The sequence below is a fragment of the Bombus vancouverensis genome, chromosome 3 (genome assembly GCF_051014615.1).
Source record: "Bombus vancouverensis nearcticus chromosome 3, iyBomVanc1_principal, whole genome shotgun sequence".
In the NCBI taxonomy this organism is placed as follows: domain Eukaryota; kingdom Metazoa; phylum Arthropoda; class Insecta; order Hymenoptera; family Apidae; genus Bombus; species Bombus vancouverensis.
The window spans coordinates 9,183,939-9,201,935 of NC_134913.1; the positions used below are offsets into that span (position 1 = coordinate 9,183,939).

Here is a 17,997-nt window from a genome sequence, read left to right on the forward strand (position 1 = left end):
AGTATGTAACTATGTATATACTATTCAGCTATTATAAAAATTTTTAGAAAATTTAGAAGTTTCAACTCTGCTTTCCAGGTTGACTACAATCAATAAGTATGTAATCTAAATAATTAAGATAAATGAAAAAGCAGAAAAATTATAAGAGAGAAAGATTGATCAAAATAGTAATAAATTTCATTGAAAGTTTTATGTAAGTTTACTTTTTACAATAGAGTGAAAAATCAATCGTTTTCATTTCTCTACGAAGAGCACATAGATATTATTGTTAACATTTTATAAATATTAAATTACCTTTGTAACGTATTTTTATAATTAGGATATTAAAGTTATATATTATTTTCAAATAATGAAAGATAAATTTTTACATTAGTGTGTATATGTGTGTGTACATGCTAGTTTATATGGGAAAAATATATATTTACAAGAAAATAAATCCATTTTGTACGTCATTTGTATAACGATAAGTCACGTGACTTTTTATCCGTTATTTTAATTTCTGATAATTCAAATCGTATGCAGTACTCTATACAATATCTGTTTCATCTCTCCTCTTTTCGATTGAAATAGAAAAATTATTTTATTATCAGAGTATGTTTATAAAGTAATTTAACAGTAATAATACTTAAATGGCATGTTTTAGTAATATTACTTACATACATATATTTAAAATTATTCACTTCAATTATACTTTGGATAAAATGCATAGTCCTCGGACATCTTAAAATTATTAATACATATTTTACTAATTCAATGTATGAATAGTTATATATAATAGCTAAAATATTAATTATGATTTGTTTTTGGTGTAGTATCAATCCTTGAAATGAAAAATATACATACATATGTACATGTGTTACATACAGCAATACACATACAGATGCATAATAATTTTTATAATAATGGTTTTATAATAAATTTTATTATTAATGATAAAACTATATTAATTTAACTAAATATCAAACTTATTCTGTTCTAAAAATAAATATACATATGACACGTTTTATAACGCATTTAAGATAAATAAATGAACGTGAAAGAAATGATTATTTATTATACTTATTCAATGGATAAAGCAAGATGTTGAATAAAGATTAATATTTTTCAGTTCGAATGGGTAATTCTATCACAAAAAATAATTATCACAATAATCAGAAGTATACTAGTCAGGTATATATCATTTAAAATTCTAAATAAAACATAGGTTATAAATTATAACCTATATAATAGTAGATAATGTTATTAATAAGATCAACTACTTATATATAATTGTATCTCAATTGATAAAGATTAATAAATACTATTATAATATTTTTTATGCAGTATAGCCTTAGTGATATAATTGGTGGAAGTTGCATTGGATCAACGCAATCTTCGCAGAAAGAAACTAAATCATGGTCTCGTGCTTCTTGCAGAAGGTAATCGTAATAGTTTATAATTTTTATGCATTTAATAATCCGTATGTAATAAGTATTTGATTTTATAGCTGGAGCGAAGGTACATTATATGATCCATTGGGTACTTCGAAAACATTGTGGCCTGTATCACGTTGTCAGGCTATGTTTCTTCCAGAATTTCAAATAAGACAAGTATCTCTGCAAAATGCTTATATATTTTTAAGCATAATAGCCAAAGGAGCTTATGGAAAAGTATATAAAATTCAGAAACAGGATACTGGAGAATTTTTTGCTTTAAAAGTAATCAGTAAAGCTAAAGTGGTTGCAGAAAATGGTATAATGCAGGCTAAACAGGAAGTATGTATGCTTTTAAAATTGAAGGCATGTTTATTTTCATTTTGTATTGTAATTGAATTCATACATATATTCAATATTAGGTATCAATACAAAAATTGGTTGGTCATCATCCATTTATATTAGATTGCTCTCACAGGTGGCAAGGAAGGAAAACATTGTACATATGTAAGCTTATTGTAATTATGTTATTATTAGTTATTGTTAGATATGTTTCTTAATGTGCATTAATTCCAGTAACTAACTATGTTGGTGGAGGAGAGTTATTTTCATTAGTCGAGCAATGTGGTTCTCTGCCTGAAAATATAGTTAGAATATATGTAGCAGAAGTTGCTTTAGCTGTTGGTAAATATACATCGTTTTGAATTGATAGTTCAATATGAGATAGAATTTATATGTTTTTTTGTTATTGTGTGTTAAAGATTTTTTGCACAATGCTGGTGTTGTACATAGAGATATAAAAGCTACAAATGTTCTATTGGATGAGGAAGGTCATGCTATAATTATTGATTTTGGTCTTGCAAAGTGGTTAAATCATACAGAAAGAACACATACGCTTTGTGGAACTCCAGAATATATGGGCAAGTACAAAAATGTATATAAAATATAAAAATTATATAAAGTATAACTATTTTTCACTTGATGTATCTTGTTATAGCACCAGAAATATTCAGTAGACAGTATTATGGACAAGAGGTAGATTGGTGGTCATTGGGAGTACTAGCTTGTTTCATGCTTACAAATCAGGTATGTATGATATATATATTTTTTCTTTTTTCTCTTAAAGTAATTTTAAATATGACATGAAATGTACTATCAACATACTAATATTGGAATTACAATCATTTCAATACAAGAAGTAGAAGATAAAACCTGAAGTATAGTAGAAAAAATATATTTTTAAATATAAATTGATTCATTTATTAAAATCAAAGCGATAGTTCTTAATATGCTACTCTATTTTATATATTCTTATGTTTAATAATGTTAGTATCTATATGTTATAACTATCTTAAAAGATTGTGCAGTCCGTGGACTCCGTGGCGCAACGGTAGCGCGTCTGACTCCAGATCAGAAGGTTGCGTGTTCAAATCACGTCGGGGTCAAAGTCTATTTTTATAATTTCTTTTTTACATTTTTTAAATATTTAACACGCGTAATATGAAGTAAATTTTATAGGTTCATTTTTAGTTGAATAAAGATTATATTTATTGTTATTATTTATCATTTTATGAAGTCGGCAAATTTCTTTCTATGCACAATATATGGTAGAAGACCAGTTATACAATTTTTATGAATTTTTATATTTTATATATATAGCAAAGCTGAATAAATGATCAATTTTCTTTTGGTAATTGGCAGACGTTTTTTCACTTTTTAAAAATAATAAATGATTTTTTTTATATCATTTTATCCTAATATGCTTAAAAGGCGTATATAGATTACTATTAACTGAGAATATACAATTAATATTACAGGGAGTTATTCTATAATATATTTGCTGTTTTAACATTTAAAACTAATTCCTAAGAGTTTGTATCTAAGCAATGTTTAATATTTGAATAAGTATTTTTTTAGTGATCTACAATATTAATGAGTGATTGATATTGTTAATGATAATAAAAAAAGGACTGAATTACAGTAGAATTTGTTTAGGATCAAAAAATAATTCGCCCCCGGGTGGGCTCGAACCACCAACCTTTCGGTTAACAGCCGAACGCGCTAGCCGATTGCGCCACGGAGGCAGTTGAATGGCAAGTTCTTTTCAAGTCTTTTGTTGCCGTTTCCTATCTTTTCAATGTTAATTTTGTTTTATGCTTTTATTTTGTAATTTATTATTTACAATATTTCTTCTATCTTAATGACATATTTTATATAAGAACTACTTTTAATTCGTTGCATGTTGTAAGATTTTATGATAGATTGAATCTTATGATAGAAGTTTCATCGCGGTTCATAAAAAGAAATATTTTTGCTCGTATTTAATATATTTATTATTATATATACTTATACTCATCATTAAACGTTAATACAGTCTTTTTATTTCTTTTTGAATTGGATACTTCGTTATATATTTAGAATTATTTATTTAAGAATAGTTATTAAATAATTTACAAAATATGCATGTTGTTGAGTAGGTCTTTTCTAGAATATTGTGTTAGTATTAGTAACAGTATTAATATATATAATATAATAATAATTAAATTGAATTTTAAAACAATATGTGATTTTGATATGGAACATCGATGACTTTAATGGTTCGTCATTACTATGATAAAATCAAAATCATTGTCATTCATCAAATTAAATGATCTATAAGCGTAATTACACGAAATCAAACATTAACTGCAACATCTACAAAATAACATATGGAATGTTATTGGAACGGTTGTTTAAATATAATAATTAAACACCGTCATGGAACCACCGGTATGCAAATATTTATGCAAATTGATATTCTTATGGGTATTATTAAAAAAATGAAACCTGAATAGGAATTTGTTTCATCTAGTAAATCTTCTAACGAGTGTTTTGAATATTTCACATATCTTTGCACATTATATATATATTTTTGCATTTCCAAATTCTCAATAAATGCATAAAAGTCCGCAGTCAAATTGTCATATGTGTACATTTCAATTGTTATACGTTTCGTATTATATCGAGGAACACATAGACGTCGTGGAACTAAGTTCCAAGTAGAGACGTAATTATTTTCCCGTGAACCGTGTCTTGTACACTTTTCGTCGGCCGTTCTTGCGTAAAAGCATGCAACGGGCACTCGAATTGAAGAAATCCAACGAGCGTATCTCTCTGGCTCGTTGCAAAATCCTTCGGTGCCTTGACATTTTCGCCGGGTCCACTCACCTCGCGTATCCTCTGTTTACAAAGCGTGTTCTCGGGCACGTTAACTTTTCATACGGCCTTTTGATGAATCGACGTATGTGCCACGTCATGTCATGAAGAAATGTCGTCGTACCTGGCGCGATCACGATATCATCGTTAACCATGAGATTCACGCGAATCTTTGACTCTTGTGCAAGTGCAATCTCGATAGAAAACGATTCATCGTCACTTAGACTTTTTTTTCAGGAACCAGCCATAATATGTAAATTACGACAAAAGTGTAAACACGTATTTTACTTTAGAAGATCTTGTTTTATCAATTACTCGATTTAACATTTTAAGATTATTTACTGCTTTGATTTGAGATTTCAAGATTATATCCTGATCAATGATTTAGTTTGAAATTTTAAGATTATATTTTGGTCAATGATTTTATCAAAGATTTTTATTTTTTCCATTTTTATTTGATATCTGTGATTGAATATTCAAAGAAACAGGTTTGAAGTTATGAATTTTGTAATCTTGTCTTATCGATGATAAATAATGACACGAATCGAATGAATTGGATCGACTATCCTCTTACAAATGTTAGTTCTGATGCATTCGGATCCTTCGTTCCTAATTTTGTTTTTCCAATAAATGACAAGGAAGGATTTTTTAAATTCAAAGATAACTAGATGCATGCAAGAAGGGAACATTGTCAACAACACGTTGTCCACAGTAATAATAATAATTATTATTATAACGATGATAGCAATAATACAAATAATAATATTAATAATAGCGATACTGGTACTAAATCGTAATAATAATAATAATATTAATAATAATAATGACACGTATCTCTAAAAAAAAAGAAGACAGAGTCGAGCTACATACTAGTTTTATTGGGATGAGGTTGTGGTTGTGGTTCGTGTGTGGTTTTTTGAGAGGAAAAAAATAAAGAGGAGTCTTGGGGTTGGGGGATTTGGGGTGAGGATACTAAAATATTAGGGGCCGGTTTCGTCCCCGCGGACAGATCGCGGTGTCCGCCGGGACGAAGAAAAGGATGATCCCTGGCGTGTGCCAAGTCAGATCCCTAAGGGTGACCACGTGTTCCTGATAGGTGATTCTTCTTGTGTCTATTTCTTCTTTGAACACTCGATCGAGTCTTCGTTATATCCATCATCGTCGTCTTCATCATCGTTGTTCTCATGAATGTTATTCCGATGTGTCCTAAGTTAAAAATCCCCCACAGCCAGGCCGCCACGTGATCATCCTGCCCCGAGTCGATGAATTTTTTCTCTCGGAATCGTAGCGCGCCGGGGGAAGTTTTGGTCCCTGCCACAGAATTGATCGCGCAATCTCTCTCTCCCATTCACACCGATATACACTCTCACTCCGTCTCGTTCTCTCTCTCCCGTTCCCGTTCATACTTCCTCTGACGTACACGCTCTCTCCCGCTCGTTTTGCTTTATCTGGGCCGAAAAACTCGCGCATCCTTCTTCATCTTCTTATTCATCATTTTTTTTTGTGAGTTTTTTCCTTGTTTCTTCTTTTTCAAATTGTTTTATCCCATTTTTATCTGGTCGATGGTGATGAACGCAAAATGGTCTGGACGAGTGGCGAGCCAGTATCCGCGCTTCGTTCGATGTTATTTGATTTCTTCGGGGCTGTTGTTCTTCGTCTTCCCGCCTCTCGCTGCGACCGCTATTTCAATCGTTCACTTATACTGTCAGTTCTTGCGGTTTAGGCAGCAATTCCGGCTTGGACTCTTCAGCTGGTTTGGACTCTTGTTTGGAGGAGGACTCCTCGGAGGATTTCTCTTCCTCGCTGCCCTTGCTTTCCTTCTTCTCAGCCGATTTTTCTTCAGAAGATTCGTCTGATTTCGCTTCTTTCGCTTCTTTCGCGGGTTCCTGCTGTTTCTGTGGTTCTTCCTTCTTTTCCTCGGCTTGTTCAGACTTTGCTTGAGGCTGAGCTTCTGCGGTTTCGCGTTTAGCCTGGCTAGATTCGGCTGATTTGGCCGCCGATTGTTCCACAGATTCTTGAACGTTACTGGAAGCAGATGCTGCAGCAGATACTTCGGCGCTCTTTGCTTCCTTTTCAGGTTGAGCAGCGGCTTCAGCAGGCTTCTCCTCGGTCTTGGCCGAATCTTCGGGGCTGATTGCAGGTTGTTCGATCGCAGGTTGTTCAAGAGGAAGCTGAATCTTCTCGTTCTTGGCAGCTGGTTTGTTCTCTTCTGGGGATTTAGCTTGATCTTGTTGGCTCTTTTCAGCTTCAACAGCTGGCTGTTCTATTTTCTTCTCTTCTGGAGCAGCTACCTCGGCGTCGCGGGTCACACGGTCGGGTTTGTCCTCAGCCTTCTTTTCCTGTTCCTCTTGTGGCTTCTCGAGCTTCTTTTCCTCCGCAGCTGGCTGAGCCTTTTCTTCCGATTCGGAAGCTGCTGAGCTAGCCTCATCGTCTTTTCGCACGCTTGGTTTCGCTTCCTCAGCTTTCTTTTCTTCCTTTGCTTCTTCTTTAGCAGCTTCTCCGCTTTTCTCCGCTGAATCTACTTGCTCGGAGCTTTTGCCCTCTGGGACTACAGCCTTCTGTAATATAAACACGATCCAGTTAAGAAAACCAAATTCTATCGTCTACAACAGCAAAGAAACTCGAATATCGTAATGTATATCATAGTATAATTCAAACTTACAACAATGGGTTGCTCTACTAGAACATCAGCACTATCCTGTTTATTTTTTTGCGGAACAACTTGCACTACAGTTTCGTGAGATTCGGAAGCCGCCTGCTTCAGACCTTCTTCCTCCTTCTTGGCTTCTAGAGCCTGTTCAGGCTTTTGTTCTTGCTCAGGTTGTTGAGCCTCCTGTGGTTGTTGTTGCGGCTGCAGTTGCTCAGGTTTCTTTTCCTGGCTAGCTTCCTCCTTTTTCTCCTCGGGTTTCGCTTGCTGAGCTTCCTCTTTCTTCTCCTCAGCCTTTTCAGATAGTTGAGCGTTTTCACCCGCGGGTTCGCTCCTCACGCTTGGCTTCTCAGCTTCGGCAGGTTTCGCTTCGGCAGGCGCTGGTTCAGCGGCCTCCACGTTTGGTGCTGCAACTGCTTCAGGAGCTACTGGAATCCCGGAGTTGCTTGGGTTCGCCGATTTTTCCAGAGGAACTACTTGTAGAGGTTCCTGATTTTCAGCTACGGGCATCGAGAGCACCGTTTTCTGGCCGAGCAGGCACAGTATCGTTATTACGAGTAACTTCGTCATTTTGATATCTGTAAATGAAAACGGAGCTTTTGGTAACTCGTTCTTTTTCGATTTCTATATTAATATTAGGACTATCAGAGTGATGGAAATATCCGATTTATAATTTTGCATATAATTTTTTAAAGAATTTGAACGATTTTTTCTTTGCACTAGATTTTCAATTGTTTGGGGGTTAATTTCTTTGATACAAACTTCGTTTATATAATTATATATTTCGATATAATGCTTTTATATATCTTCTATTTTGATCTTTTTGGTACAAACTGTGTTTTATACAATTGGTTTGGTACATCATTTTTATATATCTTTTATTTAGAATAGATGATTAGTTTAGTTTAGTTTAGTTCTATTTTTGTAATGAATTACAAATATCAAGCTTAATAATCATCCTATTAATTCGAAGGACTATTCGACGGAATATGTAAAAGTCACGACTATCAGATACTAACGTAAATGAAAGAAAATCAAAGATAACGTTGTACCCTAATGCATAAATCTCATCGTAAACGATCATTTAATCTCGACCAACCGGATGTAGAACCCGAACTAAAGTTATCACGGATCGGAAACACCGTAAAGATTCAGAAATAATGTCATGTCGGACAGAAAGGTTCTACTATGTATGGAGCGTAGAGAGAGGAAACGAGGGACGTTTCTCGCAATCTTCCAGTTAGGAGAGCGGACGTGAGTACACGAGCTCCTCTTTCGTACTTGGCATGAATGGAGAACGCGGCCGCATGAATGGACCGCCGATAGACGCGCGAGACGAAAAGCAGGCTGCGCGTCAGAATGTGACATACAGAGAGAGAGAGAGGGGGGGGGGAGAAGGAAAGAATGAAAATTGAAAGATGGACAAGGGGCTGCTAGAGGAATCGGCAGGAGGGAGAGGGACGTAGGTGACATTGAACCGAATGCATTGAACAAGACGAGCGTTATGGAACTAATGACAGGATGCGTGTCCCTCGCGTTCGTTACGCGCGCACATTCGCGCGTTTTCTCCGCATGATCGCGTCTTCTTCTTCGTTCTACACTTTGTTCTTCGCGTTTCTTCACGAATGAACGCGTGTCGTACTCGCGTGTTCTTCAACGAATGTTAGGAATAGATGGAAGGGTGCTCAGAGCATCTGATATTTCATTGGACAATTATTTCTTCCAATAGAGAAACTTTGAATATTTTGGTTACTTGAAGATTTTCAGTGAGAAGGCTTCGAATTAATTATTTGAAGATTTTTAATAATAGAAGCTTTGAGTTGATTATTCGAAGATCTTCAATATGGGAATTGACTTCGAGATGGATAAATAGATAAAAATTGAGAAATTATTTGTTAATTGCCGTGAAATAAAAGGAGAACGAAAGAGAATGAACGTTGTTGCGTGCATCGCGAACGGAAAGTGAAACATGGGTGTAACTTCCGCAATAGGTGGAAACGGAAGGCGAGAGAGGACATTGTTTGGTTGGATGGAAATCGAGTCGTTGCAACGATCAAGATACGCCTCGAAAAAAAGCAGAACATTGTTCATCTGTCGTATCGCGAACCATGAAAGCACTAAAAGTATGTATATACATTCCCAACCATAAGTTCTAACTATTTTGTTATAAATCTGTTATTTATAGACTGTATCTGTATGTACACGTTGTTATTATACGAGCTTATGACCAGTAGTGTGCCTATATAAACCTACATGCGTATAATCGAACTCGCTTAAGTCTAATTATAAAACGTCGACCACTATCAGGAAGCTCATCGTCGTGTAAATCGATTCCGCTGCGCACATCGGTATCGTATGGTCGTTACGAAGCCTTTGACGAGCATCGAGGTACATAAGTAGATACGGCAGAGTGGGCAGACACGAAACCAGAGACTATCGTCGCGGTGTCGCGTGGACACGATTTGCTTCGCGAGTGCAGTTTGCGATCAAGCGAAACGCAAAACGCTGACGAAACTAAACGCAAAACGCTAAGGAAATTAAACGCGCGCATATACAAGCGTTAAACTGGTCCGCGAGCTATGTAACGGAATAAAAAAGAAAAAAAAAGAAGGAAAAATCAAGCACGATGGCATTCTTTCGATTCCACACCAGTGTAGAGCGACCTTCCGTTCAGGAGGCTCGAGCTTGCGTCCAATCAAGCGGGTAATTTATACAGAGAGGAAGCTGTTCCCGTTGCATGTACAGCCAGAAATGCTCGAGCGCGAACGTTCCATCGTAAAAATCGAAACTGCTGCAACAATGGCAGCGAACAAGTCCGAGGGAACGGTTCTATGTCCATATTTGTAAAACGACGATGCTCGAGGATCGCTTTTAAGAAGAGACGAGAAACTGTTCGTTCACGAAGAGAAAAAGCGGTTGCCGCGTTATCTGCAACACAGACACGCCTTCTGGAGAACGCAACCAACGTGGAATGCGCGCTGAGAAGGTGAACGCAAAAGTCAGAGAGGGAAAACGGGAGGATAAAGGGGGAAAAACTGGGCGACAGCCGCGACCTGGGCGAGGAAAGAGGCGACTGAACGGTCCAGTTTTTACGATACTAGCGCGCCACTTCGCTCTTGGCGTTCGCCAATTGGTCAACACGCAGGAGGTGAACCGTTCTGTTCTGTTATTACGCTCGTGCTCAACTTTAATTTTGGTACAAGCGATTGCTATCAACCGAGAACTTCGTTCCCGATAAACTTCAATTTTATGCTCTTCCTTCTTTCTAGAATTTTCGTCGTACGATTCAATTTGAAAAATCGTTCTTATACACATATGTAGGTTTCATAGAGCGAACAAAGATGGAGTATTCTCCATGTAGGAAAGAGGTGAACGTTCAGAGGCGGCTTGTTGAAGACGAGAAGCGAAATTAAGGGGCAAGTATACATTAGCGAGTCGCATAATCGACATTAATAACAATCGTCCAGGCCTGATCATGTTGCAAGCGGACGTAATGGGCCGCAATAAAGTTAATTGCAAATTACTTTGCGAGTCACGGACGTGGAGGTAACGTTTGCACGCGTATATAGGTGTATACATATACATATATATATATATGTATATATATTTTGAACGTACGCGCTCGGCATTTCGGCTAATTGCAATTCGGTCAGATTGTCATTTGATAGGGTAGTACAGGAGAGAGGAAGATGAAAAAGAAGTGGAAGATAGGAAGGGGAGGATCTGAAGTGCCGCAAGAAAATTAAAGTCACGATCTCGCGAGGGATGCAAACACGACGGAGGGATAGGTCGACGGAGAGGAAATGCCTGTGAAAGATGATGGACACCCATTACCTTATCAAGATCATCAGAGATGTAATAATGGTACGACGCTTACAAAGAAGACGGGGTCCATTGAAGTGGTTCACCGCTTCAATGCTTTCTGCTCCTTCTCTCTCTTTCTCTGAGCTCGACTCTATTCTGCGCAACACGGCATTTATTATATCGGCTCTATCCTTTTCGCGATTGTCGATCTAATCTGCGCACATTGAATCTCAACTGGACGGAGAATGCGTCGCAGTACTCGCAGTTAACGCGATCGCGCAGGAATGCCGGTTGTTGCCTCTAATCGGCTCTGAAAGAGGGGTTCCGCTGCCATTTCTCGACGTTGTTTCAATTACCATTTTAAACACTCTTTCGTTCTAATTTTATTCGTATGAGAATCACGGTAGGGAAATTATGCTGTTTCGAAGGAGAATACCGGAGACTTTTTTTTGAAGTACCGGATACTAAGAAAATGTTTAAATCGAACGCTGTTTCGAGGAAGAATACTGTTTAATTTGTTTGAAAGTAGCCAAAAAACCGAGTATGGATGTTTATAGTATTTTAAATCTTCTAGATTTAAAGTATGGAATGCTATTTCTACGTTTGGTGAATTTAAGTGATATAATAATTCTTCCAATTGATAGCATCGGAAATATTCACAATTTTGAAGAGTGTCAACGATATCAGAGTTTCTCTGAATTTCTAGCAGCACAAGATGGAGAACTGTTTTCAACTTCTAGATTTTTCAAATAAAGAGCACGAAACTATGATTCTCTAAGTAAAAACACGAAACTACGATTTTTTGAATAAAAATCACGAAACTACGAGCGTCCACGGGATAAAATAGTAATTTTTGTATAACCCGTTTAAAAGAAAACCGTCAAATAAATTACATAAACGTTACCACGATACCAGAAACTCGACACTTTCTACCTTTTAACGTTTGTGAAAACAAAATCTACTATATATACGTATAATTTTCGAACATTTCCATACATTTAATCGTCGAATTTATGCGTACATAAATTCGTTCTATTACGAACGAGAGTTAAAAGTGGAAATACAGGGAATAGATCGTAAAAAATACGAGCGATAGACGGTTCTGAGAGAAGATTCCTGGCAAATTAGAGGATCCTCGGTTGGCTTGTTCGCGCCTTGTGTGTGTCACAGCCTTGCTGACGTGCAGATTAAGTAGATTAGCGACGGGTTAATTAGCCGCGGGGAAATCTTCGCGGGTCTATGGAGCAGAGAGGACGGAAAAAGGGTACGGTTGCGAGAGGAGGACAAAAATTACGCAAACGCGCGGTCATACGTTGCGAAATATACGCAAATTGTATGTTCCGACGATTATTCCATTTAGCGTTTCCCTCGCTTTAATCATTGGGTTCGAAGACAGCCATTTCGCGAGACGCGATGGAGCTCTACCTGCGTACCGTGGTCGCTGATATTCTGATCCTTCTAGACACGTTTAAATACCATGAAAAATCTTACAATTCTTCGTTTCTCGTCGCAACGAAATTTCTATCGAGAGTTTAAAATTTTTGTTTATTCGTAGATGAAAAAAAAGAAGAATACATGCGCGATGACATCTGGCTAACCCCGAAAAATGGAATTTTAATTTTGTAATTCTATAAAATTCGAAGAAAGGAGCGGAGCAGCATAGAAAAATTACAGCAGGCTGTCAACGATAGAGATAGGAACAACCGTGGATTCGATAAAATGATATGTTCTACTCACGTCTTTTTCTCTCCTCCGTGGAACTGGTCACAGCGGTGGCTGGTCGTCGACTTGTGTCCGGTAGACTCTTCCTAGATGCTTCTTCTCCGCTTCAGTCGCGGGGGAATTACTCTCACCGATTAAACTGTCGCTCGGGAAGAGACCGGTTCAAGAAGTAAAACTCTCGCCGATGTTATATGTGTTGCACGTTGGTTGTTGCGCGGAGCAGTGAAAACTCCGTGCTGAACAAGAGCAAAAGACAAAAGAGAGTCGGAAGAGATACCCGAGAAGTAAGTTACCCTCTTCTCTCTCTTTTTTTTTCGCGCGCGTGCGATTACGCTCGTTCGCTCGAGGAAACCGTTTGGTGATATCGGGATGAAGGTTGGGTCGTGTGTCGAGATGGAATCGTCGGGGCCCCGCTTATATACCCATTTACCCACCAGCGGCACCACAGCCAGGATCGTATAGGGGGGCCCGACCCTCTTCACCCGGCATCGTACCAGGGGCCCCTCCTTTACTCTTCTCTTCTCTTCCTTCTTCCGTCGTTCTTCTTTTCTCCACCTCTGTACACCTTCCCCTTCACCCTTTCCCTACCCTCCCGCCATCTATAGTTAACAGCTATCTTTCTTCGCACCATTCAGCCGTGATTCCTACCGGTCGTGTTTTCCTTCTTCCATACCCTGAGCCACGATCACCACGGGACGTGTGTGCCGCGCCGATTCCTCTCTACAACGACCCACGCCGTCTACGAGCAGGAGCAAAACGAACCGGGGGCTGCGATTCTCGCGAGAGATTTTCAAGTATCGAATCGGTTAGGTGGTTCGCGATGCGATGACTCTTCGACCCGCGGATGACACGTACCGAGATATCCAACCTGTGCACCCGTTCTTCTTCTTGTTCTTGGAATTGCTCTTGGCTCTAGGGTACATCTTGTCAACGACAGACTTTTGGATATTCGACTTCACTCATTTTGGACAGCCCTTTGCTTTGGACTGATGAAACTTCGATGCTGATTTCGAGATCATCGATGGACGATAATACAGATAAACTTGGAGAATGCAACGATGATGTTGAAGGATTTTCGGTGGAATATCTTGTTTAGGGTCGAGGCAGCGGATAGAAGTTCGTCGCTGAAGAAGGTTCAATTGGTTGGTTTGGACGGTGATCGGTTAATCCGAAAAGAAGGTTCGAGGAACATCCAGACAAGGCTGTATATACGTGTGCTGTTGCTCGAAGTCGGCGAGTGGGCGAAACGTGTTAACTCGTCTTTTGTGAGATACGTTCGCGGAGTGAACGTTCGTTGTACCTTTGTCGGATCACGCCGCGTCGTTTCGTCGCGAGGTCGTTGATGTTCGATGGGTTTCGTTCGAGTATATTGGTTTATTCTTCGAGAGTTTGTTTCATGCCGAGAGTTTCCTTAAATATTAGTCAGTTTGGACACAAGAGTTATTTAAAGACCATCATTGTTTTTGAGAAGACAATTGTTTACTTTGTTTCATCATTTTCTCCAAGTTAATTCAGTTTTCCTACACTCTTTGTAGTTATTGTATAAAAAAATATGAACATTTTTTGGCTCTATTTTTATTGATCGATATTCATCGACATCAAGAAGGAATATCTGCGTATTTCCTGCACTTCTACGTTAAAGTACCATATCAAAATTTTAGATTTTAAAATAATCTAGTATTCCTAATGTCATTACTACATTTTTCAGTTTTCCTCAATTACATACTTAGAACCGGACGTAAATTGTGATCCTCGAATTTTCTTACGATTAATCTTCTCTCTTCTTCTTCTTCTTCTTCTTCCATTATAAAAGTGATCAATCTTTATCGATGCGTCTATGCAAAACATCGAATCTCGTTGATCTCTCGTTGACATTCGACCCGGTGTTTCATGACACACCTGCGTGTTTAGCACGGTTCATTTTTTCCATTGTGCAAGCAGGACGATGTTTTAAAAGCAGTCCGTTCAGCATGATTCAGTATCGAGCGGAAGTGCAGCGGTAGCGCGGTGCGAGCTGTTGATAAACGTGAAAAGGACCTTGATGTTTGACCGCGATGAGTGAGGCGATAGAAATATTAGGACACGTTGATTAGCTCGTAGAACGACGATCTTTTTGGCCTCCCTGATCGTTCGTGTTCCACCATATTTCATGCAAATGAAAGCAATTTTCTTTTTAAATAATTTTGTTGAACCTGGCAATGAGCATAAGCTTGCCCGCAGAACTCCGTTTTATTATCAAACCTGACATTATTATGCAAGAAAATTCAGTATCGGTAACCCGAAACTTGCGACTTGTACAATTTCATTAATAACATTGATTCGATTATGCAAGAGGATCTCCTGATGAACATTTTCTTTCGAATTAATCGCTAATATGAAATTCATATTATATAAATTAATGGCTGCACCAGGATCAGATGTACATAAATTATAATTAATACATTCATTAATATGTTTTTGGAATAAACTTTTGTAACCACAACTCAGGATAACGTAATGCTTCTCCTTTTTCTTAATTATCCACCAACCGCAAGTGTCTATCAATAACACGATGTTTCTTCTAAAGTGAAACGCAGCGCTCAATTAAGATTTCGAATTTCTTTCGCTAGGAATTTTTGAATTTTAAATTTCTTAGCTGGTGGCTTTTGAATCTACATTTAAATTTAATTAATCAACGAGGTTTCGATTCCCGATAGAAAGTCGGAGACGTGCAATCTTTCATCGACGTTATAAATCGTAAAAACGGTAAAGAGCAGCAAGGAACGTCAGTGTGTGTCAAAATGAGTAATGTTTCGCTTTTCGGACATGGCAAAAATGAGATCTTTTGTACTACTTGTCATGCTTACGAGCCTTTCAGGATTATTCTGTTCGTTACATAAAGTACCTCTTTCTTATTGTACTTATTATCTTTAGAAGAAGAATTATCGTTGACTCAACGTCTTAACACCTAAGGGCACATTTCGTTGCTTAAATCCACGAAATTTCGACCAAACGAGTTCAACGTGTTTTTCTCTCGTTCACCAACGAGGATGCTCATCTCTCAATGAGTGCAAACGAATCGTCTCGCACGTGTCCAACATATTCAATTACTCGAAAGACGCGCCTTTCGTGGAGCTTGTTCGCAGAACGGAAGTACGCACAGAATTTGTAACAGACCTTAACTAATTCTAATTTGGTCAGACTGGCGTCAAGTTTATGAACGGTCCTAAAAACACGACTTTCATATCGCAACCATTATTGTATGATTTTAGAATCGATTTTATGACAGCTAAATTTCCACGTTGCACTAAAAAAAATCCATTGGTTATCATTTTTACTATTTATTTTTATTGTATAGCCGCTCAACAACGATGAATTACGATGTTCTTGAAATTTGAATTCGTAAAGAATCGTATGTTTTACAGATTTTATAAGGAGACCTGATTAATTTCGGTATAATCGCGCTTCTATTTCGAGAGAAATTATTATAAGTTGTACCGAAAACAGATGTTTTTAGAAACCTGTTTTTAGTAGACAACTGCAACGAACTGTGATAAGTTTGCAAAATTGTACATCGAGTTTGGTAAGATCAAGCATTAAACTTTACATCAGTTATGTATCAGAATATCAAGGTGAAATTGTGTGAATAAATGTGACGAATATGATGTTTGGTTGGTAGTTTTATTTTCAACTGATCGTGCTGTTCACTTTCGCAATTCTAAAATCGTTTCGCAATTTTAGTACTGTTGGGATCAATAGGTAAGATTAAGTAGAAGTGTTTAGAATTTAAGATAGCTTCGAGATATATATAAAAGATTTTCTGTGATATTATCTAATGAGTCATTACAGAGATGTATCAGTGTGGGAATTCGTGAAATGTTACAAACATTTTTATTAGAATACCCATTGTGTCGTTCCTTGCAATAATTTGTCTGGTATTTTTGCATCGTCCATTCGTTGAAAAGTTTGTTGTTGCACAAGTTTGCAACTGATTGCACACGAAAAATAATTTCTCTTATCACGATTGTGAGGAACATGAGTTTTGAAGCATATTTTTGAGTGGAGTAAATGACGATTAAGCCATGAATTTGTATATTTCCTCAAATTTATAGGAAGGATTTTCTTACAGTCTAATTCTTTCACGATGAACACTTGTCCCAACGACAGAAATCTTCTGTTCCAATCATTACAGTGACTCATATGAAACTCGTTGTAATTAAATACAGTAGAACCTTCGTTATTTAAATACCATCTACGCGTTCTGTTTTTCGAATAATCCAACAGCATATTTTCTTATCAATAAGGATCGCGTTTCTTTACTATCTATTTACTCTTTACTGTATATTACTAGACTATTTTCTCCTATTTCTTTTCCGAATAATTTTTGTCTCAATTCTGTTATGTTTATCATCAAAGTATTTCTTAACATTCAGACAAAGACAAAAAAAATTCTTATTAATATCCTAATTTCTTGATTCAATTTTTTACCAAACTACTTTTTAAACATTCAAAACTTCCTACTTGTTAAGACGAAATGAAGTTCAAGACATAACAATTTAAAAACCGTAACATGATTAACTCAATGGCTAAACGAAAAGTTTCAATATGTCAATATATCAATATATCAAACCAACCATTAACCAAACAGCCTTCAAACGTTCGATCTGTGTATCAGTGCTACAAATCATCTCTTACAGCAATCTCCACTAGACTATTTGTCCCACCCATAGAATATTTATCCTAACTATGTCGATCGGTACTAATCGACATCGGATTAACGTCAACGTAAATCGTTTTTCGTAACGTTCGATCCGGCCGTGATTCATCGAGCCTGTTTCCTCCTCTCCTATCTTTCTTCTCTTTCTCTGTTTGCCTCGCATGTAGACACGCGTGCGTGGCCACCGCATTATGTAAACGTCGCGGGATACGTGTGAGATGCGTGCAAAAGACGGACGAGGCCGCGGCGCCGTGCCGCGACGAACCTCGCGATTTTCCATCGCGAAACGATTGGATTCGCGGGGCCGAGCGGACAATGTTGCCAAACGGGCCGACGGAGTCCGACGCGACGCATCTCGACGCTCTCGGACCGGTTCTCTTCAGGGCGAAGGTCGTCGGCTGATGTGAGGTCGTCGATACCGAACGCTTGGTGCTCGCCGGATTTTTGCTTCGAACGTTGCGCGTGGCACGCCTGATGGATAACCAGGACAGCAATTTTGGGAAGTGGGTCGCTGAATGATG

At 37.6% G+C, this 17,997-nt stretch overlaps 2 protein-coding genes and 2 non-coding genes across 6 annotated transcripts in view; 2 read left to right on the forward strand and 2 right to left on the reverse strand.

Annotated features, from left to right (window-relative positions):
* Positions 1 to 78: 78 nt before the first annotated feature.
* Positions 79 to 17,997, forward strand: part of S6KL (ribosomal protein S6 kinase like) — a 67,408-nt gene continuing 49,489 nt past the window's right edge. Inside the window, exons 1-8 of one of the 3 annotated variants that reach the window (XM_033349029.2) lie at positions 79 to 96; positions 1,109 to 1,170; positions 1,324 to 1,418; positions 1,487 to 1,754; positions 1,835 to 1,919; positions 1,989 to 2,096; positions 2,174 to 2,332; positions 2,410 to 2,498. In XM_033349029.2, coding sequence (XP_033204920.1) covers positions 1,114 to 1,170; positions 1,324 to 1,418; positions 1,487 to 1,754; positions 1,835 to 1,919; positions 1,989 to 2,096; positions 2,174 to 2,332; positions 2,410 to 2,498 — 861 coding nt within the window. In that variant the 5' untranslated portion in view covers positions 79 to 96; positions 1,109 to 1,113. Of the gene's footprint in view, positions 97 to 572; positions 592 to 991; positions 1,171 to 1,323; positions 1,419 to 1,486; positions 1,755 to 1,834; positions 1,920 to 1,988; positions 2,097 to 2,173; positions 2,333 to 2,409; positions 2,499 to 17,997 lie in introns of those variants that run through there. The other 2 variants (XM_076628097.1, XM_076628098.1) reach the window with 2 other exon arrangements.
* Positions 2,786 to 2,857, forward strand: TRNAW-CCA (transfer RNA tryptophan (anticodon CCA)). Its single transcript has one exon. It is a non-coding gene; the product is annotated as a tRNA-Trp (tRNA).
* TRNAN-GUU (transfer RNA asparagine (anticodon GUU)) lies at positions 3,423 to 3,496 on the reverse strand. The gene has a single exon. It is a non-coding gene; the product is annotated as a tRNA-Asn (tRNA).
* Positions 5,310 to 13,176, reverse strand: bnb (bangles and beads). Its single transcript, XM_033349026.2, has 3 exons — positions 12,796 to 13,176; positions 7,270 to 7,832; positions 5,310 to 7,165 (listed from the first exon to the last, which is right to left on the reverse strand). The coding sequence occupies exons 2-3, from the start codon at positions 7,822 to 7,824 to the stop codon at positions 6,305 to 6,307; spliced, it is 1,416 nt and encodes a 471-aa protein (XP_033204917.2). The 5' UTR covers positions 7,825 to 7,832; positions 12,796 to 13,176; the 3' UTR covers positions 5,310 to 6,304.